At 41.3% G+C, this 25,931-nt stretch overlaps 1 protein-coding gene across 3 annotated transcripts in view; it reads left to right on the top strand.

Moving 5' to 3' along the window:
* NRP1 (neuropilin 1) overlaps positions 1-25,606 on the top strand; it is a 117,100-nt gene extending 91,494 nt beyond the window's left edge. Inside the window, exons 12-18 of one of the 3 annotated variants that reach the window (XM_049798102.1) lie at positions 2,499-2,582; positions 6,125-6,184; positions 13,335-13,472; positions 17,991-18,262; positions 18,766-18,859; positions 20,511-20,570; positions 21,817-25,606. In XM_049798102.1, coding sequence (XP_049654059.1) covers positions 2,499-2,582; positions 6,125-6,184; positions 13,335-13,472; positions 17,991-18,262; positions 18,766-18,859; positions 20,511-20,570; positions 21,817-22,106 — 998 coding nt within the window. In that variant the 3' untranslated portion in view covers positions 22,107-25,606. Of the gene's footprint in view, positions 1-2,498; positions 2,604-6,124; positions 6,185-13,334; positions 13,473-17,987; positions 18,263-18,765; positions 18,860-20,510; positions 20,571-21,816 lie in introns of all 3 variants that reach the window. The other 2 variants (XM_049798103.1, XM_049798100.1) reach the window with 2 other exon arrangements.
* The last annotated feature ends 325 nt before the right edge of the window (positions 25,607-25,931 follow it).

The following is a 25,931-nucleotide window of genomic DNA, read 5'->3' as shown; positions in this document are numbered from 1 at the left end:
AAAGGACGTGAAAGTCACACCAGACACTATGGTGGGCAATGATTGCTTGGCTGGACAGTGTCAGCTGTTCCTTTTGGGGGGTAAAGGGGACCTCTTTGTTCCTTACCAAGCTTTAATTTTGCAAGAGTATGTAGGAGATGAAAGACTCAGAAAAGCAAAGTTTAGACATTTATCCTTGGACTGTGACATGAAGTCAAGCTTTGATTCTTGTTATATAAACAATAATTATTTAACTTCATAGATAACTACAGATAACATTACGTGAATTTCACAATTTTATCTAGTGGATGATGGTGTAGTGGCGTGGCTTATAAACCACACAGCTTAGCAATACACAGAATAACAAACCATATTATTCAGGATTTCATATGATACCTCATACAGAAGTAGCTGAACAGGCTCCCAGATGAATGGAACCGACTACCTCCATTTCTTTCTCACCATTTCTCCCCCAAGGCGGAAGAGTGGGAGGCATTTGCTGTGAGAACTGATGAGTTCTGTGTTGTTTTTTTAGTGAAGGCCAGATTGAATAAGTGTGCTTTTTACTTGGCCCGGAAAGTGGGGAGGTTGGAAATACTTCTTAGTTCCTGCAGGAAGTCCTCATTTCCTGTGGGAATACTTAGTTCCTGCAGACTATTGTGCTACTTGCTCAGAAAAAAGAAAACCCAGCACCTGCCTTATGTAAACCCACAACCTGTGGGCCCAGTCCTTTGGCCACAGGGCCCCTGTAGCCACCCAGACATCAAGAAATGAGTCTGTGGACCACCTTACAAGAACACATTGCTCAGTGAGATGTAGGAGCCAAAGAGGAGACTGACCAGGCAAAACACCTTTGCTTTTAGGCAAACTGCAACAGCGAGTACAATTTTTGCCCGGGACACATCTTCTTGCATTTGTCTTTCTGCTATGGTGTACTTTTGAAGGGTGCTCACCCATAGGTCACCCATGGACAGGTGAGGTCAATTCTAGTTTACCCACAGGAGAAGCATAATACGAAAACTTGTTGTATAACTGCATCTTAAGGAGGGAGTTGAATGAAGAGAAGTCACTTGAGATTTACTGAGCAAGAAAGTAGTTGCAATGAGAAAAGAAGCATGGAGGTAGGCACAGACAGGAGTAGAACTCAGCTCTCCAACAGTAATGAGCAAGGGGAAGTTTTGTGTGCTTGAAGCATCCCGGGGGGCTTATATGAAATGATGGCAGAGATGTAGGGAAGCTTGAGGCTATACAGGGGCATGAAGATCAAGACAAGAAACTTAACTGGATGTAGAAAGCTAGAGGGAGCTCCCAGGGGTTTTAAGCAATGTGGGGAACAGACACTCTGCATAATTCATAATAGGCACAGAACTGTTTCTTTAACTAGGGATAGATTGTACATGTAAAGCATAGGTCAGGGTCCTAAAGAGCCAGGTTTCATCCCAGAATATAGCTACTTCAGAAACCACCACCCCTCCTGACATTTTCAGGCCAAGAAGTCAGTGCATATGGTCTTATGTGGCCAGTAGAAGGGCAAAGAAGAATCTGAGAAAGGGATGCATAATTGCAGAGCTTCTAATGAGAGTAAAAGATTGTTAATGAAAATAACAGTAGGTGAGAACAGACAAAAACCTGGATCATATTCCCAGAGTGGTTATCTTAAGCCAGGGAACTATACTTGCAGCATAAAACATAACACCAAGTACCTGTATTCTGATTTTCCAGATGTGGTATGTTTTGCAGATACTGGGGTATAGATATATTTTCTGGCATCTTGCACAAATCTCAAGCTTTTAACTGTAATAACAAAGGTCAGACTTTTACTGGTTATGCAGCAGCTACCAGAAAGTCATCACCAGTGAGAAGCAGGCAGGTGGCTGGGAGGGATGACTGACATCACTGATGTCTTATTTATTTATAACTTCAACAGAAACAAAAGAAACTCCTTCCAGATCTCCTAATTGAGCACAAAGTGATTCTACATCACACTGCCTTCCTGCCACTGTTACGAGGACTCTGCTCAGACATTTCCTCTCTCACATGTGCTCTGCAGAGAGGTTTATTCGGCAATGTGGTGGGTGCTGGAGAATTACCACCATGAGCAAGCACCCCTCCTGCTCCTCTGTACAGGCCCACTCACAGGCACTTTGGCCTGCAATAAAATAATGGGGTTTCTATGCTACACCTCCCCTGCCCAAGACTCCCATTCTGCCTTGCCAGGCTTTCACTCATCTTTGGTAGGAACAACAAACACTCATCAGCCAGTGAATAGGCAGTCTGGGGCTTTGCTGCCCAACTCTGCGCAGCCCTTGAGCTCAGATACAGCAGAGTGCTTTAGTGCAAGGAGGCAGAACAGATATGTCCCATCGCAAAGAAATACTAACCAACCTGCAAAGTAGAATTGCTTCATTCCTCAGATACAACACATGAAGACAGCATATGGTGCTCATCAAAATGTTACTGCCAATTGCATGCTGATTCTCCAGCACATGTTTTAACTGGATGCCTGGATTTTGTTTCAGCTCCTACCGCTGTCCCTACTGTTTCCGAAGGCAAACCCGTGGATGAGTGTGATGATGACCAGGCAAACTGTCACAGTGGCACAGGTGATGACTACCAACTGACAGGTGCAGAAACCATCCTCATTCCATTGCAGCTTCATTGTAGCTCATATCCATCGCCAGTTACCAGCTAAACATTTGCAATGATTTAATCACTCAACATAAATGGACATTGGTATGCAGTTTGTATTGTCAGTGCTGTCAAAACATAGGCATCTGCCTTTTACATGTGACAATACTTCTGATTGTTTGTTCAGCTATGTAATTTTTGAAGCAAATAATAGTGACTAGCTGGAAGAGAGGGCAATTTTTTTGAGCAGGAATTGTATCCAATCAAATGTCCTAATCAAACTTTCTCTTATTAAGAAAAAAGCTGGACAAACCTTTTGAAGTTTATTGTCTGAGATTGAAGAACGCAAAATGAAATATTATTTAGGTTTCAAGATATGCATACACTTCCTTACCTAAAATTTAGTATAGGATTCAAATCTCAGCCCCCAACCTTTCCCAGACAGAAATAGAGCAGATTCATTTCATCAAAGCATACTCACACATATAGTGCCAGAAATATTTCCATGAGCTTCCCCACCAACACTGCATTACAGCCACAGAGACGCTGATGTTCTCCAAGCTGCCATCACTAGCAGAAAAATAGGAGGGAGAAACATAATACAGTCTGCATCTGGAATGGAGGAAGCTTACTAGTTTTCATATTCTCACACTTTTGCACAGAACTACTGTCCTTCTGAGAAAGCTGACAGTGCACCACTACGTTTTTGATCTCTTCTTGGAGGTCACTTGCTTCACAAAGCTCTGGGCCTAATTGATGAGATCTTCCTGTAGCAGATCTATACGGCTACAGTAATTGAGCTTATTTTTGGACCCAGCGACACAAATTATTTCATCACTGCTCCCTGGTGTGCTTATCTAATAAACGTTTATTGCTTCTTATATCCATGATATAAAATAGCATTAAAATCTGGCAATAGCTGTCCAAGAGGACGTTGGGAAACCTTAGGTAAGACACTGGGTTTTTGGAAGCAGCCAAGTAGAACATCCGACAGCAGATACGAATGAAAGTGCAGTTTCAGCATCAAACCCTTTCTGAGCTTTGCCAATGTCTCCTGTAAATGCATGTTGCAAATCATAAATTGAAAAACAATTCCTGAGTGGAAAAGACACTGCACGGTCACTGTCACTGCTTTTCAAATCAGTGTCCCAGATGAATCTTATTCTTTTTGAAAACAGCCATGCAGGGAGTCTGATAAAATAGTCTGTATTGTGTTAAGGTAGCTCAGAAAGCTTTCAGTGTTACTAAACATTGTAATTGATTTATTTTTCTGAAAGGAAAGAGCCAGGTCAGGAAATGCTGGGGCTTCCTGCAAAGCCATACACTGAGGGCTGGCTTGCAAAGCCCAATAGGTAGAGACATATGTCACATAGATGGAGGCTGTGTGAGGGGAAGGAGACAGATCTATGCAAGCACCTTCCCTGTTCACTCATAGTCCCCGCACTTCAGGGGACTCAGGAATGTATCCCACATGTCCCTTAGGGAAAGCTTATTGAGCAGAAGAAACTCCTTCTGGCAATTTTTGCAGGTTGTGCTTAGGGAGCAGTTTATAATCTTTAAGACAAGGGAACAGCCACCAGGCTTCCTGAGCACCAGCTCTTTTGGGGAACTGAACCTGTTTCAGTACTAAAATTGAAAATTACTACATTGCCCTTCTACACAAGTGCAGACACTTTTGTATAATTTATTACTATACCACCTAGAAACCCCGAGCAGTGCATGCCTAGCTGTTCTGGACACAGTAGAAGCACTGCATTGTTATGTATGATGTTACTTATAACACTAAAATGCACAGAAGTGATTTTACCAATAATTTCATTGTAAACATTCTTTACTTCCTCCAAAATCCATAGAAGGAAAGTGTGTAAATCTTGTGCCCCTTTAAGGATAGCAGGGCAGTGCACAGGGGATTTCATCAGTGCCTTACCCTCTTTTATCCACTCCTGATGCAAGTGTGGTACCCGCGTTCTCATGGGTACGACTGTTAAGAGTCGCTTCCCTGATGGCACTTGCACATATGTGAGTATCACAATGAAGCCTCCCTTGTAATTAACTGTAATTGTGCTGTAGGCCAGATTCCTTCCTGCTCTATTTGGACCCCATACAGAGCTACTCTATTTGCGTGGCTTATAGCATTTCCCATCAGATCATTCTCACAAACATAAAGCTGATATAGCTTGGGCATTCGTTCTCATTGGAAGTCATCATAGTCATCCTTTCTATAATGCTTTACGCACTTGCTTGCTGGAGAAAAGAAAAGCCATTGACTGGTAATCAGCACCCCACTGCGCATTTATAATTGTGCTAATTTACTTTTTGTTTCCTTTATCAATATGAGGCTTGCTTTAAAAAGTCAAGTATTTTAAAAATATCAATTAGTGAGCTTAGGAGAGGGCCATGACCCCACTCACCTCTTGTTCATCTGCTTGAAGAAGATAGAGTGGTTTGGGCAGGAAGGGACCTTAAAGATCATCTAGTTCCAACCCCCCCTGCCATGGGCAGGGACACCTTCCACTAGACCAGGTTGCTCAAAGCCCCATCCAGCCTGGCCTTGAACACTGCCAGGGATGGGGCACCCACCGCTTCTCTGGGAAACCTCTTCCAGTGCCTCATCACTCTCACAGTGGAGAACTGCTTCCTTACATCTAATCTAAATCCACCCTCTTGCAGCTTAAAGCCGTTACCCTTTGTCCTATCACTACAGTCCCTGTTAAAGAGTCCATCTCCATCTTTCCCGCAGGCCCCCTTTAGGTGCTGGAAGGCTGCTATAAGGTCATCCTGGAGCCTTCTCTTCTCCAGGCTGAACAACCCCAACTCTCTCAGCCTGTCTTCACAGGAGAGGTGCTCCAGCCCTCTGATCATCTTTATGGCCCTCTTCTGCACTTGCTGCAACAGGTCCATGTCCTTCTTACATTGGGGGCCCTAGAGCTGAACGCAAAAGACAAAGGGGAAGTCCTTAATTCTTCCTGCTCTTTGAGAAAGAAGTGAAACCTGCCTTAGACTAGAGCCTAAAGTCAGGCAATTCCCATGTACCTCTCTTGTGAGCTGGTTTTGCAACACAGCTATGAAACAACATCCAGGGAGGCCCCAGCATGGCAGGGGGCTGGAGGACCTCGCGTCCCTGATGTGAAAAAACAACATGTCGTGGGTGAATGCACAAACTGGTGACTGTCAGGAGGTGTTACGGAGATCAGTCACTGCCTTCCCATGTGATTTGGAGCAAATCAGTGTCTATAAAACAAGAATAGACACAGGGACATGGTGAGGATTGATTAGTTGGTGTTTGCAAGGACTCCAAAGATATACAGCTTTATTTAATGATGAGTTCTTGTTTTCTTTTTTGATAAAGGAAACCAGATCTTTAATGTCGTATTTTCATGCTTAAGCTCACATACTTAGTTACCTACATGTCTAATAAAGACGGTATTATTTCAGATTTATATATAGGATATTCCTAACGACTGCTGTGTCCTTTGTTGTGTCCCATGTATCATGATATGCATAATTTCTTTTCCAGGTGGTACTACAGTGCTGAATACAGAAAAGCCAACAGTAATAGACAATACATTACAACCAGGTAAAAAAAAAAAAAAAAAAGATTTTTTCTTATTAAAAACATAATAAATTCCATACCCAAATTTCATGCCAGAGACAAAATAATGAATTGCAGCACTTCCTGACTTCCCATTCCCTAAAAGTCTCTGAAGTAAAGAAGCATCTGGTCTCTCAGCTCTGTACAGTAAATATTTTATTCCTTTCATCCACATGTAGACACAGCAGAGAACAAGATTTCCTTCTGCATCAGCAAATGCCAAATGCTGACAAAATTAAACTAACTTAATCACACAGTGCACTCTGTTTAAATGTGGCATGTCAGTGACACAAAGTGTGTTTGCAGACTCTGGGAAAACAAAAACAGACCCACACAGGCCCACTCACTATTTATATCCATGGTTTTACAAAACTAAGACAAGTAAAGTTTGCCAGTTTTCTCCACCAGGGAGCTGGCAGTTTTACAATATTGTTTTCTAGCAAGTTTTCTCAAAATGGGGTTACATAAACTGCTACCATGAACTTGAAGAGGGAAAAACAAGTTGTCACTGGCAGCAGGTCCTTTTTACTTAATCAATACAATAACTAGCAGCTTTTAAAATCCTTAGTTTGCAGCTTCCACAGCTTTCATACCATTTTTTAATATCCTGTACAATTTACTAGGAGTGGGGGAGAGGGTAGATTTGGGCAGAAAACCGAAACTCCAAAAACTATGAGCACCAGTTTAAAATCCTTTGCGTTAATAATCATGGAGAGGTAAAGAGGTCAGTTTTCAGTTACTCCCATTTCCTCCATTAAGGCACAGTCAGGCCCAGTCTTGCAAGTGATTTATTAACAGGGTGGGTAAGTGTTTATCATTGTTTCCTCAACCATGTGACACAATCAGCTCTTGCTTCAAGTAAAAGAAAGGGACTAATAATGCAAAAGTTTCATAAAGGACACTGATGGTGTCGACCTGATTAAGAGAGAGAGCTGACTTATCTCAGACGTTGTTGCCACTCTCAGCCTCTGCATTCTGATATTGCAGGGGCGAATGCTTTTACTCCTCTCAAAATTTGTCTCCAGGGTCATCCAGCTGGCTTAGTCAGCATAGACTATTTCTAGCTTTGCCTTGCTTTATGAGCAGAGAGAGATTGTGGAGTACCAGTGCAATGAGAAACACGACGGCAGGCTGGCCCGCCTTCGCGGGACACCTCTCCACACTGCCGTTCCGCAGTCAGTGCTGCTGAAGGGCTGGGGAGCCGCTGGTGATCCCATGGTTCGGAAAGGGGTGGGGGGTGCAAAGGAAGAAAGGATGCCGTGCAGCAGGTTTAGCGTAAAACATTTTCACTTTTATGGCTGAAATGATCTTTTAGCTTTCTGAAATGAAAGCTGAAATGAAGGATTTTTTTACAGGTTTTTTTAAACTATCTTCTTGCATTTAAACAAATTGCAAATTCCTAAAGCGCCTCTGTACAATGCAGTTTTCCTCCCTCCTCCTCAGTGCCAGTTGCATTTGCAGGTTGTGTTTAATCCCCTTGGCTTGGGTGGGACTCTCCAGTAACAGATTGACTGTTTCTGCCAGAGATTAAGATATCCTCATTTTCTCTCCTTACTTCCGTCCTGCACCACCTTCGCTTACTCCGTGATTAGCCAAGTTCTTTTCTCTAAAGGAGTTTCTGAGGTTCCCTTCAGAGCATGCCAATGTTACTTCCCTGCATTGTGCTGGTAGGAACTGTTTCCTTCCGGGGAATAAGGGACAAGTTCACATCCCAAACTCCAGGCTCCCACATGGCAGCACATTACAAAGATCATAGATAGAGATCAGACAGATGCTAATAAATAAGAATAAGGTTTCCAGAATCTCCAGTTTAAGACATAAAGGTTTCCAGCTGCTTCATAATCCCTCACTGTAAACCAGCCAGAAAACTCCCAAAAAGGGGCAGACAGAAATTCCCCTCAACATGGGGAACCCCCTCCTGGCATGAAGGTGGTGTAAGCGTTTCCTTCTGCTGAAGGGGCACGGCTGTACCTGGCTGGCACGATGAAGCACATCAGAGCGAGTGGCCATGCAGCTAGGAGTGGGATTCTGCTAGGGCAGCCATGAATAACATAGTTTAAACTGGCCTTGAAGTTACAGAGAGCTGCTCAGGGGGCCCCCTGGCCCTCAGCTGGCTGAGGATAAGTGCACTCCAGCTCTTTCAACTATTCTCAAGCTGAACAAGGTATGAATTTAACACACCAAGGACTGAGCCTTCAGCTTCAGCCTTAATTCCCTCTGAGGGCTGGTGTACCTTAAGATGCTAATACACCTTGAAGTAAATGAACTCCATGCCAAAGAGCTATTCCAGATCAGTTGCAGGCTCCAGCGGGTAACCCTGCACAAGCTACACCGTGCCAGTGCTGGCCACAGCAGCTGGTGCCACGGTGACTGGGGACAGAGATTTACCAGCCCTCCCAGTAGCAGCACCTGCGGTGGCACAGGTACTACTGCAATAGGTGCTAACAGCATGTATTGCTATCCTCCTGCCTGCATTCAAACCTGCAAACACTCCTAATCTTGTTATCCCAGACTAACATGCTTGTGTGTGTCAAAGCCTGAGATTATCCTATTCCAACCAGCTTTCATATGCTATGGAAACAGTTAGGAGCAAATAGCTGGAAAGCCTCCATGTATAAACAAGCTTTCCATCAAGGAGACTTTCACAGTTCATTTAAAGGGGACTGAATTGTAAGAAAATAAAAAAGAATCATGATTTCAAACTGGTAAAAATGTTTAAAGGTTTGGATTATTTTTTTTTAAGTGAGGATCTACTTTCTTCCCCAAACTTTAAAAGCTGCCTTTAACAAATCTGTCTGTCAAGGTAAATACCTTTCAGGCCTCAGTCCTAAAACTCACCAACATCTAGTCTTTTTTGAATGCATCTTTTTCAATTCCAAAGGACTATTTGAAATGCTTGACTCTTAGCTATTTACACACAGAGCAAACTGTTCATTTACATTATGTGCTCTCAGCATGTAAGCTCAGTCCTTTGTAAAGCAGACAGTTCCAGAAGTACCTTGTTTTTCACACATGTAAGACCTATTTCAGAAAAAATATAACTAAGAAATCCTGAGGTTAAAATCTACGCTAAGAAATCATTTAAAGGTAGAATAGGTCTGATTCTCATTTATGGTAGGACAACTTTGCATCAATAAAGGGATATTAAAGCAGTTAAATTATCATTTACTGTCATTTAAGGTAATTCTGTGCTGCTAGCATAAGTGGTATAAAAAGGTGAAATGCAAATACAAATCAGACCCAATATTCTGCTTTGAAGTGGTCCAAATTATGTTTGTAATTTCCCATTTTAATGTTGATTTACCCTTTGGCAAGAGCATCCTATAGAGAATGTTCATAGCATTTTTAATGCCATCATGCTCCTTCTTGCCTCTTGTTGGAGGAGTTATAAAAATATGTCAAAGTCTGTGGGCCACGAAAGATTAATGGACTTGCAAGAAACTCACTCAACTAGATTTTCAAATGACTTTCTTGTTCATGTGCAGTAATGGTTCCAGCTGTGAGCAAGATGTGGTCAAGTAGTACAGCTGTTGGTTATTCTTTGAGAGGATAAATCTGGTTTAATTCAGTATCACGTAGCCTACATTTTGAAAAAGGCATATGGGATTTCGTCACACCTCCCTCTCAGATTCTCATCTGAACTGCTGCTGTTTGGTTACATAATAGCTGGTTTTCTTCATCCTCTCAATACACACAAACCCAGAGATCAATCACCTATTGGCAGGAGAACTATCCTAGCAGGGGAATGGGCCAGCACTGCAGAGGTACCCCACTAAATGCTACTTGTCCCTACTTTCCTTCCTTCCACCAGAGCTGCCAAGCTATAGTTCAAGGGCAAAGAACTGGACAGATTGCCTGTAGCTTACTGTGAGCTACTGTATCAGCCCCCTGGGACCTTTAATAGAAGTGTTGAACTGTTCTGTCTTTTGCTGGGGCAGATCCATTGTCCATACAACTAATGAACCTATCCCGATGCTACAAGTGTCTATTATTAATTGGCTAGCAGGTCTATTTTTTCTTTTTATGGGTCCCTGGGAGAAGCATTGGAAGAGACATAAGAATAGACAATAAGAGATGGCATGTTTAAGGAGCCCATAAAATAAGAGCACTCTGAAATGCCTTGCCTTTGACCTTCAATCCCATTGCTGTGATTGTCTAAGGAATATATTAACACAATCACTTTTAAGAAAACAATAGGAACCTAGCAAGAAACAGCTAACAGGGAGCAGGTTACTGGTCAAATTCTGCTCAATTTCAAGGGATTCTCATTAACTTCTGCATGAAAAAGAAGTTCATTTTTATGCTACACCATGCTGTCTTTGAGTCCAAAGCCAAGGAACACAGGCATGGCCAAAGCATATCAGACTTAGGCTCTTTGCCAATTTCCTGGACTATATATTTCAAATGAAAATATAAGAAATTCTTTATTAGATGGTGCTGTGAAATTTAGCTCTGCTTTGAAACTCTCCTTCTAATCCCAATGGTCAGAGCTGGCTTCAGACCATGAAGAAAAAGGCTTTTGTTGTTCCCTGCAATTTAGAATTAACAATTAAATTCTGGATATTTTCCTTATCCATTTCAGCATCCAGTTCTCTTTGAATTGTGTTCAGCCTTAACAGCTTTCGAGGGAAGCAAGTATCACTCACATCATATGAGAATTTTTTTCCTTTGATCTGCATCAAACTTCACTGGATACCTCACAGTTCTTAGGCTATGAAATGGAGAAAACATCTTCCTTCTCTGGCTTCTTCACCCATTTGTATACTTCTCCTGTGTCTTCTGCTATTTATTTTTACACAGAGTTGAACAATACCAGTCCTTTCAATCTCTTTATGCTATGTGCTCCTTTATGCTGTATGATATGTTCATATTGATGTGATCAATCTACCACTGTCTCCTTTCCTGTGGTTTGAATACCACATGGGCTATCACTAGCCTTGCATGATATAATCCTTTGGGATTAATAAGATTAATTTTGTTCTGTTTCATGGCTCTGATGTCAAAGCCATGCAATATAGCTCTCTCTAGGCCTCCTTGACAATGAAAGGCTATTTTTCACAAACTTAAAACCCTTTAATTCATTTCAATGTTAGTCTGTTTCTTTAAAAACTCCCCTTGATTTTCAGATGTCCCTTTTTGGGCAAGATGTCTTTGATCATGGCCCCATTGTCCAGAAAGAAAAAAACAAAGACCATATCCTGAAGAAAGAAACATAATGGATTGCCTTTCCGCACTCCTGTGTGCACAGGCTGAGTTCTGCTTCTTCAACGTTTTGAGCCCAAAGAGAGATTATTCACCGCGATCTGCCTCTTTCCTAGAAAGGGCTATGGTCCTCCAGGAAACATGTTTTCTCCACATTGAATTCCTGTGCCAGACGTTATCTGTTTAATTCATTTGTTCCCAGCTAGGATGTTGCATTCGTGACGATGTGGACTAGACCCCTCCGGAGGCCGGCGGGAGGGAGTGGGGAGGCAGCAGGGTGGGACGGATGAAAGGAAGGAGCGAAGAATGAGGGCTCAGCGCAGAGATGCTGCAGCACAGCCAAGGTACTGACAGGCAGAGGAGAGGGGCAGGAGCTGCCATACACTCAGACCTCTCTGTTGACTGAAAGAAATTTTCTATAGGCCAGAGGGGAGAGGGCACAGTGGCTGCAGTGCAGGAATCGAGTGAGTTGAGTTAAAACTCTGTCTGAGAGAAAGGACCGACCAAACAAGGACATAGCAGGCAAGGAGAGAATGACAGATGAACAATTCTTATATCCATTCTGTTTCAAGCTACTCACCTGAGGTTTTCTCTGTGTTGATAAAATGATTATTCTAGTTTACTTTCCATTAAAACCTGGGTTGTAAGTTCAAAACCCTTTCCAGTCTTCCCTGGGCAGCTCAGTACATGGAGGAGGTCTTTGCCTCTTCAGACTGGAAGAGCTCCACCTCAAAGGTCTGGCCAGCCACAGGTCCCAACACACTTCCCATATTTCTCCATATTTTCCCACAATAAACAAAACACATTCTTGGGCTTGCATTATCTTTCCTGGGTGTTTTTTTTTTAATAATGGGCAAGAAACACAATTCTTCCCCCAGAGCTGATATTGATGAGAGCAGAGTCCTTTGTTCTTAGTTCATACTTGCACAAAGCATCTCATTAAAGTAAACCCAAGTCATTCCTTTAATAAGACGTGAGTCATGCTTGAGAAAAGACTTCAGGATTTGGTCTCATTGCTGTGGGAAGTGTATTGCTCTACTGGGAGTTGTCATTGCTCAAGGTGAGGTAAAAGTTCATACCAATGGGGTAGGAACCAAAAGCCCAAAAGATTTCAAACTGCTTCTGAAATGAAGAAATGCAAGGGATTTATATGCTATCTTTGTATAATCTTTCCATTCAAATTCCAAGTTCTGTTGAAGAAAATAAGCTACTATGTATTAAACCTTTGGGCAGAACTGAAGAGAAGCTGAAAACAAGATATGATCTCATTCTGACCATAATACCAGACTTCCCTTGTTTTACATGAGCTTGTTTTGAAGCTTATTTTGAGTTCATTTGGCAATCAGCCACATTTGTCCCTTTTCCGTCTCAGTTTGTCCATTTCAATGCTGCCATCTTGTGGGCCTACTTAACTGTCTGGAAGATGCTGGAATAAGTTTGTTACTGAAGCCAAGTACTATACATTTCACCAGAAGTCCTTTCCTGCCAAGGACATTCCATTAGTGTTTCTGCCCTTTTTTATTTTTCTCCAAATCTTATTGTGAGTTGTTGCAAAATGTTGCACCATTATGGTACAAATAGATATTAACAACCAGAAAATATATCTGATAAATAAGCCATAGCTTTCTTTTTGAGTCATATATGTTACAGCATAGTTATCAGCTAATGTGGGCAAATCAAAAGAATTAACCTCACCACAAAAAAAATCCCAAAATATGGGTCATAAAGAGACAAAAAACAACCACACCATTTACTAGAAATAGTTGTTCTTCATCTGTTTCCCAGCAGAGCTGCGCTTGCCAAAGCTTCTCAGAGTTTCAAGTAGAAAGGTTCTGTTAATGGTCAAATGCATGCATTTGATTTTGAAGTACAAAATCTGAATTATGCAATTAATAATCACATTTCGTCCCTCCTTTTCCCTCTTTCCCTGCAGAGCTGCCACTATACAACTTCAACTGTGCCTTTGGCTGGGGATCCCAGAAGACTTTGTGCCACTGGGAGCACGACAACCAGGTGGATTTAAAGTGGGCAATCCTGACCAGCAAAACTGGGCCGATTCAAGACCACACAGGTAATCATGAGTTCATGATTTAGCCATTTTACGTTGGAAGAGGTTGTTCTGTTTAATACCAACATGCCTTCCAAAACCATAGGAGAGTGAATTATACCTAAAATATGTAGAGTCACAAAGATGATTCTCTAGGCAACTTAATCCGTTATATGTAGTCACAACTGACCATAATTGTCCTTTCTGTTGGGGAATAAAGATCATTTACTGCCAGGAATTGAAGATATTGCCTTCCCCTAACTTGCCTTTGGATAACCATAATAGGGGTAGGAAAAAAATCTGAATGACCGAATACTCTGCAGATATCACTTACCAAATGATACAGTCACAAACAAATCTCACATTATTCCTGTTTGTAGTTACAGAGACTGCCCACCACAGAAAGACACTGAAAGTGAAGCTTCCCAGATGGATGTATTTCCACACTTTCCTCCTCTCTGGCAGGAATTGGAGATTATAGCTATCCCTTTGTTCACACAGTTTTTCCAGAAATATCACCCTGGGAAATTGATTGGTTGGTTTTGTAGTATCTAACTCATGGTTCTGCATAATGAGGCAATAAATATGCTGCTGGCTAGTGGAGAAGGGAGGGCATTGCGTGACCTGCACAGCCTTTCGCTTTAGTGTTCTCTCTTGTATACGTGCAGATTAATCAAATGTGTTGAAATGAATTCCCCTTCCCACTTCTGCAACCCCTTTGCTTAATGAGAATGACAAGGAAATTAGACAAAATTGGACTTTTTAAATTCTGAGACACTTTCAATTGAATCTTAAGACAAGTACAGTAGTTTCAGGGAAAAAAAACTTATAATACTTTGACTATAAATGGCATTGTACAAATAAATGGCATCAAATTAACTAAATGCAGTTAGCTGAAGTGAAGGCTGTAATGGTGGAAAAATTGATGTAGAGTAAAGTGAAATGGCTCAGTAGGATCTGACATTGAAAGGAGGTTAAAAGCTATGTTAGCCAGAGACTGACAAAATCTAAAAGGCATGCATAAGTAAAGCTCTAATTAAGACAATGAAGACAGAGTTCCTGACCCGGCATTGCAATAATATTCTGGAAATGAGAGCTATCTGCACTTTGCCACCACGGATTATAGAGCGACTGAACCTGTCTTCAATCAAGAGATGAAGAAATGATATTCTTCAAATGAGATTTTGTTGTTTCCACTGGGCCCTGCAAGTGCAGAAGACTTACTTGTTCCATTAGCTGTAGCCTCAGTAACTCTTACATGCAGCCCCTTTTTCTCCTTACTGCACTAACTTTCAATATTCTCCAAAATTTTCCTTCAACTCTAAGAGCACCTTCACCCGCCAGGTTTGCCATTCACCTGCCAGCAGGTACAGAATGAGTACAGTGGGTGTGAACGCAGATCATGAGCAATCTGAATGGCACTGACATCCCAAACAAGCCCCTCAGTGTCACTGCTATACACCAAGGCCACCCTATATATTGAGAGAACAACAATGAGCAACTCACAGGCATATCTGGCTCTCAGCTGCACGTGTATAAACCTGAAAAAACTCCACAGAAATTATCTTCAACAGCAATTGCTTTAAGACAGCAGGATACGCTGTATGTCACTTCCAATTATACATGATATGATTAAATCTGGTCAGCGTTAGATCTTCCAACTGAGACAGCCAACCTAATGCTGTGATTATTTTCCTTTTCTACTCCCTTTGGATTTCCCTATCACCATTCCCTGCACAACATCCTTGTCTCTGAATTGGAGAGACATGTGGATTTGATGGATGGACCACTTGGTGGATAAGGAGTTGGCTGGATGGTTGCACTCAAAGAGTTGCAGTCAAGGGCTCAATGTCCGAGTAGAAAGGAGTGATAAGGGGTGTTCCTCAGGTGTTGGTATTGGGACCGGCGCTATTTAACATCTTTGTTGGTGACATGGACAGTGGGATTGAGTGCACCCTCAGCAAGTTTGCCGATGACACCAAGCTGTGCGGTGCAGTCAATACGCTGGAGGGAAGGGATGCCATCCAGAGGAACCTTGACAGGTTTGAAAGGTGGACCCACGCAAACTTCTTGAAGTTCAACAAGGCCAAGTGCAAGGTCCTGCACATGGGTAGGGGCATTACCAAGCACAAATACAGGCTGGGCAATGAGTAGATTGAGAGCAGCCTTGAGGAGAAGGACTTGGGGGTACTGGTGGATGAAAAACTGAATATGAGCCAGCAACGTGCACTGGCAGCCCAGAAAGCCAGGCACATCCTGGGCTGCATCACAAGAAGTATGGCCAGCAGGTCAAGGGAGGTGATTCTGTCCCTCTACTCCACTCTCGTGAGATCCCAGCTGGAGTACTGCATTCAGCTCTGGGGCCCCCAACATAAGAAGGACATGGACCTGTTGCAGCAAGTGCAGAGGAGGGTCACCAAGATGATCGGGGGAGTGGATCACCTCTCCTATGAAGACAGGCTGAGAGAGTTGGGGTTGTTCAGCCTGGAGAAGAGAAGGCTCCAGGATGACCTTACAGCAGCCTTCCAGCACCTAAAGGGGGCTTATAAGAAAGATGGGGAGGGACTTTTTACAAGGGCATGTAGTGACAGGACCAGGGGTAATGGCTGTAAACTGCAAGAGGGTGGATTTAGATTAGATGTGAGGAAGCAGTTCTCCACTGTGAGGGTGGTGAGGCACTGGAACAGGTTGCCCAGAGAAGCGGTGGATGCACCATTCCTGGCAGTGTTCAAGGCCAGGTTGGATGGGGCTTTGAGCAACCTGGTCTAGTGGAAGATGTCCCTGCCCATGGCAGGGGGGTTGCAACTAGATGATCGTTAAGGTCCCTTCAAACCCAAACCATTCTATGATTCTTTGATGACATTTGCACATGTGCTGCCCTCTGCACAGAAAAAAAAGTTGGAAAGAACATATAGGCACAAGCACACCCATTGAAGAAGCTGGACAAGATATTACTGCAGTAAGATAGAAAAAAAAAAAAAGCCTAAATTTTTTTGGCAATTTAACATCATCTTCCCTTATAAATTCATTTCAGAGACCAGATACTTCCACATGCATATTGGCTAGGATACCTCTGACTGCCCACATAAAAATCCACACAAAAGAAAAAGTCCTTGTCTCATGTTAAAAGAAATATTTCTACTTCTCATTTATTAGGCCCGCTCCTTCCAGCCACTGGGTTTAACCCACTCCTCTTTCTTCCTGGTTCATCTTTTAATACCATGTCCTTCTTACGCTTCCCAGAGTAGCAGTGCTCATCTTCCCTTCTCCATTGGTGCAGGACTATACCATTACAATCCAGCAAGTCTCAATTATACATTATTTCAAATGAAATTCGAGGACATCATATATAAGCTAAACCCAATGTTGATAAGACACCATCCTTCCAAAACATCTTCCTTTGTCTCTTTTTACTTTTCTTTTGTTTAAGCACTGGTATAAACAGAGGTATGTATACTTATTTCAGCATTTGAGCAATAGTATTTCTTATTATTACTTTTCTCCTTCTTACTTTCAAAATAACTTTATACCAGTGCCAGTAAGTGCTGTCTCCATCCTTGTGTGTGAGTGCATTACACATGCAATCTATTCTTACACATACCAGGATGAACTTCATATTTTTCCACCATAATTCTCTGCAAAGAAGCTGTTCAAAAGCTGACTGGAATGGATGCCTGGCTGGTGAAAGTCAGAAGCACTTCTCTGTAGTCAGTATCTTACTTAGCAATTTTCTATTACCAAACTAATCACACTCCCACGTGCTTCTCTCCAGGTGTGATTAAGCAAGTAATTTTCCAAGTTAAGGGCATTAGGTGTTCAGATTTCAACATGTATAAATCCATTATGCTCTTCAGAAAATACCAGCCATAATCTTATTCTTTTGGGAAACGGCTCACAAATATACAGAGCCCAATATATTATTACAAAAATCAAAGGAAGAACTCTGGCACCATTTGGGACAATTGTCAACTCTATTTAGGAGCCCTGCTTAGATCTCAGTTCCTGATCTCTGACCATGGCTGTTCAAAGCTATGTTATCCGCCAGTGTTCTTCCCATTCTAATCTTGCCTTCTCGAACACAGATTACTTTAAACAGAGATTAAAAATAGCTCTTGGCAGAATTAGTGTAGAGTAGGCCCCAGGGATTTCTGTCTAGCCTGCTGAACTAGGGCTGGGTCTCTTCGGGAGGTGCGCGCTGACTAATGGAGCCTATGCTGTTGCACCAAACATGCTTTTGCCTCCTTCCCTGAGCAAAAATAAGTGTGTGCCATGTAGTGAACATGTTGTTACGGTTCACTCTCAGCACAAAGCATCCCAATGAACAGCAAAGGAGACTGCCAGAAAAAATAAACTCTCCATAGAGTACCTCAGCTTTCCTAGAGCTCCCAAACCAACGCCTTCTGACTCTCTCGGTTGTGAGGCTTGACCCATCAGTGTGGAAGGAAAACAAAATGATCAGGGGTGGTTGGGGCTTCTTAGGTATACAAAGGGAAAAAAAAAAAGCTGGTGGCTATTCCTAACGCAGTCCTTCTGTCACAGTAGGAGATGGCAATTTCATTTATTCGCAAGCTGACGAAAGCCAGAAAGGGAAAGTTGCCCGACTGCTGAGCCCCGTGATTTACTCACAGAACTCTGCCCACTGCATGACTTTCTGGTACCACATGTCTGGTGCGCACGTTGGCACCCTGAAGATCAAACTGCGGTACCAAAAGCCAGATGAATATGACCAGGTGCTGTGGACCCTGAGTGGGCACCAGGCGAACTGCTGGAAGGAAGGACGTGTTCTTCTTCACAAGTCTGTGAAACACTATCAGGTGAGCTTGACTGCTCCTTGCTGAACTAATGGAGCCGAGGCCAGTAAGACCTTGCTCGTCATGTTTTACACACCATAGCAGAAAATGTCACTGAAGGATTTATGTAGACAGTATTATACCTACAGATGAGGTGCCGTTGCTGTGACAGCAATAATAGTGGCATATTTCATGGCATCTCAGATGACAGTGATATAAGCAATTTGTTATCGAAGGCCAGATAAATAGTTTTGAAATCGGTTTTTGTCTGTCACAAAACTGCATCCTTGACACAGTTTTGCTGCTGATGTAAAAGTCTTTAATGAAGTTACGACATTATAAAAATTCACATTTGCACATATAAGTTCATAAAGGCATGCAGTACAGATTGGCAGGCCACAATCAAAGTACATGTAGAGTGTCATTATGACAAGTGAAGATGTGTGTTAACAACTAATTAAGATACCCTGAATGCTGCAATTGTGTATTAACAGGAAAACAATGTGAACACTATCTTATTTTGCCAGGTGGTTATTGAGGGAGAAATTGGAAAAGGAACTGGAGGAATTGCTGTGGATGATATTAAAATTGACAATCACGTAGCACAAGAGGATTGCCGAAGTAAGTACAAATAGCAAGAACATATAGACATCTCATCCAAAACATTATTTATTTTGTTTTGACAGCTGTTTTTATCTGTGAGAAAGGGATAGATAATTATTGACTATATAGGAAGTCTTGCACTGAAAACATCCTGATCTGGCCCATAGTTTTATTCATACTAAGTGCCACTGGCGTCACCTCAGTACCGCAGCGACTGCAGTCTTTTGGATCATCACTGGCATCACCTCAGTACCGCAGCAACTGCAGTCTTTTGGATCAGTACTGGCATCCTACTGACATGGGTCACAGCATGGTCCCATTCTCACATCCCTCCCTATATTTTAGATTGCTGCCCTCTTTAAATTTCTGGTTTTCCTAATGCTCTTCCCTGTTTTAACTAATGCTCAAAATTCAATTTTATTTCTTCACCCTTTTTAGATCACTTACTACCAAGCCTACTTGAATTCTATTTTAAAGGACCATATCAAACCTTTACAGGATACACAGTTAGGGCGAAATGGCCCCTGCTCTGTCCTCTGCTGTCCTGCAATTCTGAGTTTAGTGCAACTCATTCGCTGTAGTCACCAGACCCCAGACATGTGGGACATGAAGTAATGTTAGAATATGGCCTTTTCCACATCTGAGCCAGGCTGTTCCTGAGATGCTATTTGAGTCCTTCTATTTCTGGCCAGTCTTGAGTTATTCCAGTCACTGCTGATCATATGTGCATTGCATACTGCACGTAATTTGGCAGCAGCCACCCCAGACAAACACAAGCAACTGAACCCTGTCCTTCACGATGGAGATGAAGCAATGACTTTTATGCAGGAGAGGGAATAGAACTGAGAACCTGCAGCATTAGAAATATGAACTTACTCCATGCGAGTTGGCAACACAACTGGGAGCAATAATAGAGGGTATTCCTCACCTTTTGTAGCTAATAGCCTTTTGAGGGTAACATGACGGACTCCAACCACATGGTAATTTCACTGCAGGATGAGAAAACGGTACAATCCCTTTTTATCACACATTCCCTCTCCTGGGGTTCATCATATGCCACCAGAGTGACAGTTACCAGAAAAGAGAAGCAAGACTCACTGCTTGGTCCTCCTGCAGTGTGTCCTCAGTGCCAAGAAGGGTGCTGGGACCAGTGATGACATTTATCTGACTCCAAAATGAGAGAGGAAAGTTACTTCTTTCCTACCTCCACATGTTTTGATTGTTCAAACCAAATGCTGAGCAAAGATTTTGGCCTGTGGGAGCTAAAGCCAAAAGCTCAGTCTGAAGCCCAAACACAAGTGGTCTCGCTGCAGTCAGTGAAACTGTTCTTGTGATTAACTATGCCTACGCTGATGAAGTGTTATGGAATTGGGCTCCAAAATTGTAAATACAATGAATGAGATGCTAATTCATCACACTGATTTCTCTTTCCCAGGCATGGAAAACCCCTGCTGATAACTAAAACTGTGCCAAGACTGGGCGGAGAGGAGTTTTTAAATCTTTCTTTTTTCTCCATTAATTTTCAGAGCCCTTCATAATGAACAGTTCTGTCAAGCTGACATAATGATGCTCTGACACAGGAAAATCTGCTATACTATTATTGCCAGCATGATAGTCAATCAGTGTTTGTAACCCTAATAATCAATGTCAATTCTCTTTGCTTCATTAGAATCAACTGATGTGGAGAATGAAATAGATGAAGAAGAAGACCCAGAAAGTAATCAAACAGGTAAAAATTGTGTTATTGTTAAAAGGGAATTAATTTTAAAGTGCATTTTCACGGGAATTTGTGTATTCTATTTATTTATAGATTAATTCTCTAACTGCGTATTGTATTAAGGTTTTTTTATTTATCTAGATCAGATGCTGAGAAGGCTTACATTCATTTGAAGAATTTAATAGTTTTATTCTTCTGTGTCATATAATCTTATGGACTTTGTATTATTCATATCTATCCCAAACCTTTCAAATTTTTTATACATAATTTGTCACATTGTGTACATATATAAGCATGCACACTATAGATCCTTAATATTTTGTTATCTAGAAGGCTTGTCCACAGCTGAAGAAACAGCTATCATTATATCTTACAATTTATGATTCACGCAGTGTCTAGGTAATTAGGCTCAAAACTCTTCAGGCTAATTGTTTCTCAGACCTGGCTGAAAATGTCATTTTATGACCAGTCTACCAAAACATTATCATTTTCAATGATGATAGCTGTAAATGGATCATTAAATGGATCGTAATTGTCATATTGTCCCAATAATAAAATATACTTGCATTTTTCAGGCAGAGCTTAATTTTCTTCTGTTACAGTCAACGGGATTGCTATCATTGATTTCAGTGAAAGCAGAGTTTATCCAAAAAGACTTTTTGGCTTTTCCTGCAACAGTTAGCAGGGTTTGCAAGCTTATTGGATCTCTTTCATAAACTGAAAGGGTTGAGGGAAAACATTATGATACGCAGTGAATATTTTACACAATGGGGCAGAGTGCTCTTCTGTGTCAGTTCTGTCACTATTTCCATTTCAAGGTCCAATCCTGAAGTCAGTGAAGTAGAGATGGATGCAAAATGGCTGGAGATTCCCAATCAATGTCTAAGGCTATAAACCTTCACACGGAGCTGAACAAGATTTAATTTAACATTTTTGAGCTAAATACTGAAAGCTGGCAAAATATAATCAAAAGATCTGGTTATTCATTCCCAAGACTCCCACTCAATCCAAGGCAGAATCAGACCCCTACTACCATGCAGCAGATTCAGGGATTGGAGAACAGTATGAAAAAAATCAACAATTATTTGGGCCACATAGTTTTCAGCTATTTATGACTACCTCCTAGAAGCTAGGTTTTCAAATTATGTAGCAAGTTATGTCAAAAACTTGATGTCCTTTCTCCAGATCTCCAACTCATCAAACAAAGTTCTACCTAGAATCAGTTCTGAAAATTTTGCAATTCTTTACTCCATTTCAGGGTTTACACCTCCATACCATACAGGCGAGGACTACGATGATAACATCTCCAGGAAACCAGGCAATGTCCTGAAGACCCTAGATCCAATCCTTATTACCATCATAGCCATGAGTGCACTCGGGGTGCTTTTAGGAGCCATCTGTGGAGTTGTCCTGTACTGTGCCTGTTGGCACAATGGGATGTCAGAGAGGAACTTGTCTGCACTGGAGAATTACAATTTTGAACTGGTCGATGGTGTGAAACTGAAAAAAGATAAACTAAACACACAGAATTCATACTCGGAAGCATGAAGGTATAAAGCAACTAGAGAAGTTTCAGAGAATCGGGATGGAAGGACATAGCTCGGTCATGCTGGGGAACTGATGATCTTCTTTTACTGTACAGGCTGAAAAGTGCATTGATGACACTGAGCCAAGCTTTTCTCAGGAGCTTCAATGAGTGTGTAACCGATAAACATGGACAACAATCTGTGTTAACAATCTGAATCATGTACAGTCTGCTTTTTCTGTTGGTTTTGTTTGAAATAATCAAATGCTGGTGTTGAGACCAAGTATGATTGACTTATAGTTCATTTTGTCTTTCTTTCTCTCCCTCTCTCTTGTTTTCTGTTAATGGATAATTTGGGTTTTACTGTGCAAAATCCAAGATGCTGTCACAAAATGTATTCAGTGGGGTCCTTTGGATGGACATGCTGTCTGTAGCTCAGTGCCCAGAAAATATTGGAGTAACAGCAATTTAGTGGACTCCTGCACCTGTATTTGTGTATAATTGCTCGTGTTGTGCATAGGCAAAGAAGGGTTAGGATGTTTTTGAAAGTACTGCTGCATCAGTACCGATATAGTGTGTCAGCTCTGTTTACGAAGCAATACAGTCAAATTTTATTGATGTTTTTCAGTGTTGTACTAAATTTTGTGCTTGTGAACGCCATAAAAGAGTATGTGCCATCATCAGACACAACTGGTAACCAAGTGTACTGCCTAAAAACTAAACAAAAAAAAGTCCTTGGCACTGGCTAGTGTATGTCCTCTCAAGTGCCTTTTTGTTTGTACTGCTTCTCATTGTGTTAACATTAACTACAGCTCTGCTTCTCTGCAGTTATGCCCTTGTCTTTAATCATATTCTAATGGCTCACTGACTAAAAGAAAAGTATATTTTAGTGTAAGAAAGTAGCCTCAGCAAGGCAAGGGCTAATCAGATTTGACAACCTGGCTCGATTGTTCTGCTTTCTGTATTTCAACTTCATGTCTCTTGACCCTTTTGTATAAAGCTGCAATATCCCCTTTTATTGTTCTTTCATATAGAATGTATTTTCAAATGTAAAATCTCTCTCCCTTTCTCTTCTCTTTCTCTCTCTCTTTCTCTTTCTGAGTAGATTGCATAAGCATTTGCCATTGCCAAGGAAAGAAAACTGCAGCTTTAACTTGCTGGTAATGGCAAAGGATTTTATTAGAGTTTGTGTTAAAAAATAAGGGAAAATTCTTAACTTTACCCTCCAAAGTCGAACTTTGGGTTTCTTCTTAACAGCATAAAGTGACAGTATCTTTTTTCCTGAAGTCATGAAATATGTCTTTTATCCTGAACAGCTTGCCTGTTAATTACACTAGGGAGAATGATTCCCTTACTGAAAATATTGCCTGTAAAAAGAGAAACTTTCCTCCTCCTGCCCCTACCTGAACCCAGAGTTCTGTTCTCTCAGTAAACGTGTATTTTCATGCTAATCAATGCTAATTGGTCTTACGCGTGGGTACTGAGGGCAGAATAAAATCCCACAGTGTATGTAGGTTATGTTCTTATCATCCTCTTATATCCAATTGGCATTTCATACCAGGAGGTTTCTGTTTGACCAGAAGTGCAGATAGTGACAGATTCGGTGAGCCGAGTAATGTAAGCTGTTGGGAAAATGTGCTTGACAATTATGTGGCAATTCTTTAATATTTTAGGACAAATACTATTGGACAAATACATTCAACAGCCTATGCATCTGGTCCAACAGGGTAAAAAGAAACAAGGGTTTGTTTCCCGCAGGGCTCCATAAGAAGAGGCGAGGGACCAGAGGGATTGCTCCTCTCCCGCAGGTGCCAGGGGAGCCCCTGGGTTTTCTGCAGTGCCCTGCACACAGCACAGCCATAACTGGGGAGGCAGTGGAAGAAGGCAGCTTTAACCTTCCCCTGCGTATCTACCAACCAGCAGATAAAATCGGTGCAAACATGGGGAAAGGAACGTCCTGCAAAGTGCTGAACTTATGTTTTTCCTCACTGAATTCCCTGAGTAGAGTCAGGGAAGTGATTGTGACTTTCTGAGTTAGTCTTTTCCAAAACTGCTTTTGTAGTAAAGCAATGAAGTATCCTGTCCAGGACTAGGATGAAAGAAGGGCTAATTCAGCCTTGAATTACATAGAGCAACAGAAGCCACCCCTATTTATCGATTAAATGCTTTGAAGTGTATTATTTCACCAATATGAACCATAAAACAGAAAAATCTGTAGAAAATCCACCAGTAACCTACAAATTGAAGAAAAGAGAGGGAGACTGGAGGTAAAAATGTGATTTTTGAAGTGGAAATATTTTAAAGGACAACCCAATAGAAAAAAACAGTGGACAGTTGCTACTTCAAAGGAGTCCTAAAGGCAAAGACTATCGTGAAAATTCAAACACCCACTTCAGGTCATCAAACCTCAGATGCCTAAATTGGAAGAGTTACCTCCCCAGGATCTAGACCTTGGCTCTTCCAGAAGGTGAGACAGAGCACCTAAGGCCTGAAAGTTTTGCCTAAAAGTTAGTCCATTAAATGTCCCAAGTGACAAACTCACTTTGGCAGAGGTAGAGTTTTCATATGTATCTAACACTGTAATTTGACCATAATGGTATCGCAGCAGCTAGTTAATTAACCCAAAGAGAAAAAGGATTTTTTCAAAAGTATTTTAAGTACACCATCACTGTGTGTTTCAGGTGTTAGGGTCTGTTCTGAAAACACTTCTAGTCCACTAACTTGATTGAGAGTTACATGCATATATTGCCTTGAAAAGAAAATCCCAACGGGGAGCCCAGGCCCAAACCCTTTTGAAATATTCCCATGGATCCACAGATTGCAGTAGATTCTGGACCAACTCTTGGTCTTGATCTATTTGTACAGTAAAGCTGGTGGTTGCTGGGGTTTTGTCTTCTTTTAACATACTGAGAATAGTGAACGCAAAATGAAATATATCTCCTTTGTTGTCTTCAGACCTTACTATGATAATGAGGATCTAGCACTGAAGATTTGATTTCTCTGAAGGTAATAGAATGAAAGTTGCCCTTCAATAAAGGAAAAATGATACTGCAACTTTACATTGAAAAGTATCTTGCACTGATAAATATATTTAAAAAAATTATATGTTTATAAAGTTATTAATTTGTAAAGGCAGTGTTACAAAATGTTCAGTTTATATTGTTTTAGATTGTTTCATAATTTTTAAAGTGTAAAATAACATATTTTTTTCTTTATTGAAAAACTATAAAAATCTTCTGTAGTAAAATGATTTCATTTTACTGGTATATTATTGCTTCATGTTTTGTACCATCATAAAACTTTGTGCAAATTTTTTTTACAGAAATTTTTATTTTCTATGACAATATGACACTTGTAAATTGTTGTTTCAAAATGAACAGCGAAGCCTTAACTTTAAATGACATTTGTATTCTCAGACACTGAGTAGCATTTAAAAAATCACATAGAACTGAACTGTAACTTAAATTTCCAAACTATGACTACTACATTCCAAAGAAACAGTTGAATTAAACATTTTCATAAAATATCCCATACCTGATGTATTTTATTATACTAAAATGAATTGGGTTTATTAAATGGCTGGTTTTATTTAGCATCTTGCAACAAGCACGATGTTTTAATCTTTGTTACATCTGTTGGTAGGCAACTCCAACAAACAGACACCTTGGTGGGACCATTCATGGTTTAGGATGGAGGGATTCACCCTCCGCCTGCCCAATTCTCTCTCCCTGCTGGAAGACACTCCTGCTACCTGCCTAACTTTTGGCCAAACAGCAAGGATTTAAGAGGACAAATATGCCACCACTGCTCTTAAGTTATAATTCCCCTCGCCACCATGGGAAGCCCAA

This window comes from Accipiter gentilis, chromosome 4 (genome assembly GCF_929443795.1).
Source record: "Accipiter gentilis chromosome 4, bAccGen1.1, whole genome shotgun sequence".
In the NCBI taxonomy this organism is placed as follows: domain Eukaryota; kingdom Metazoa; phylum Chordata; class Aves; order Accipitriformes; family Accipitridae; genus Astur; species Astur gentilis.
This window is presented reverse-complemented; position numbering and strand designations above follow the sequence as displayed.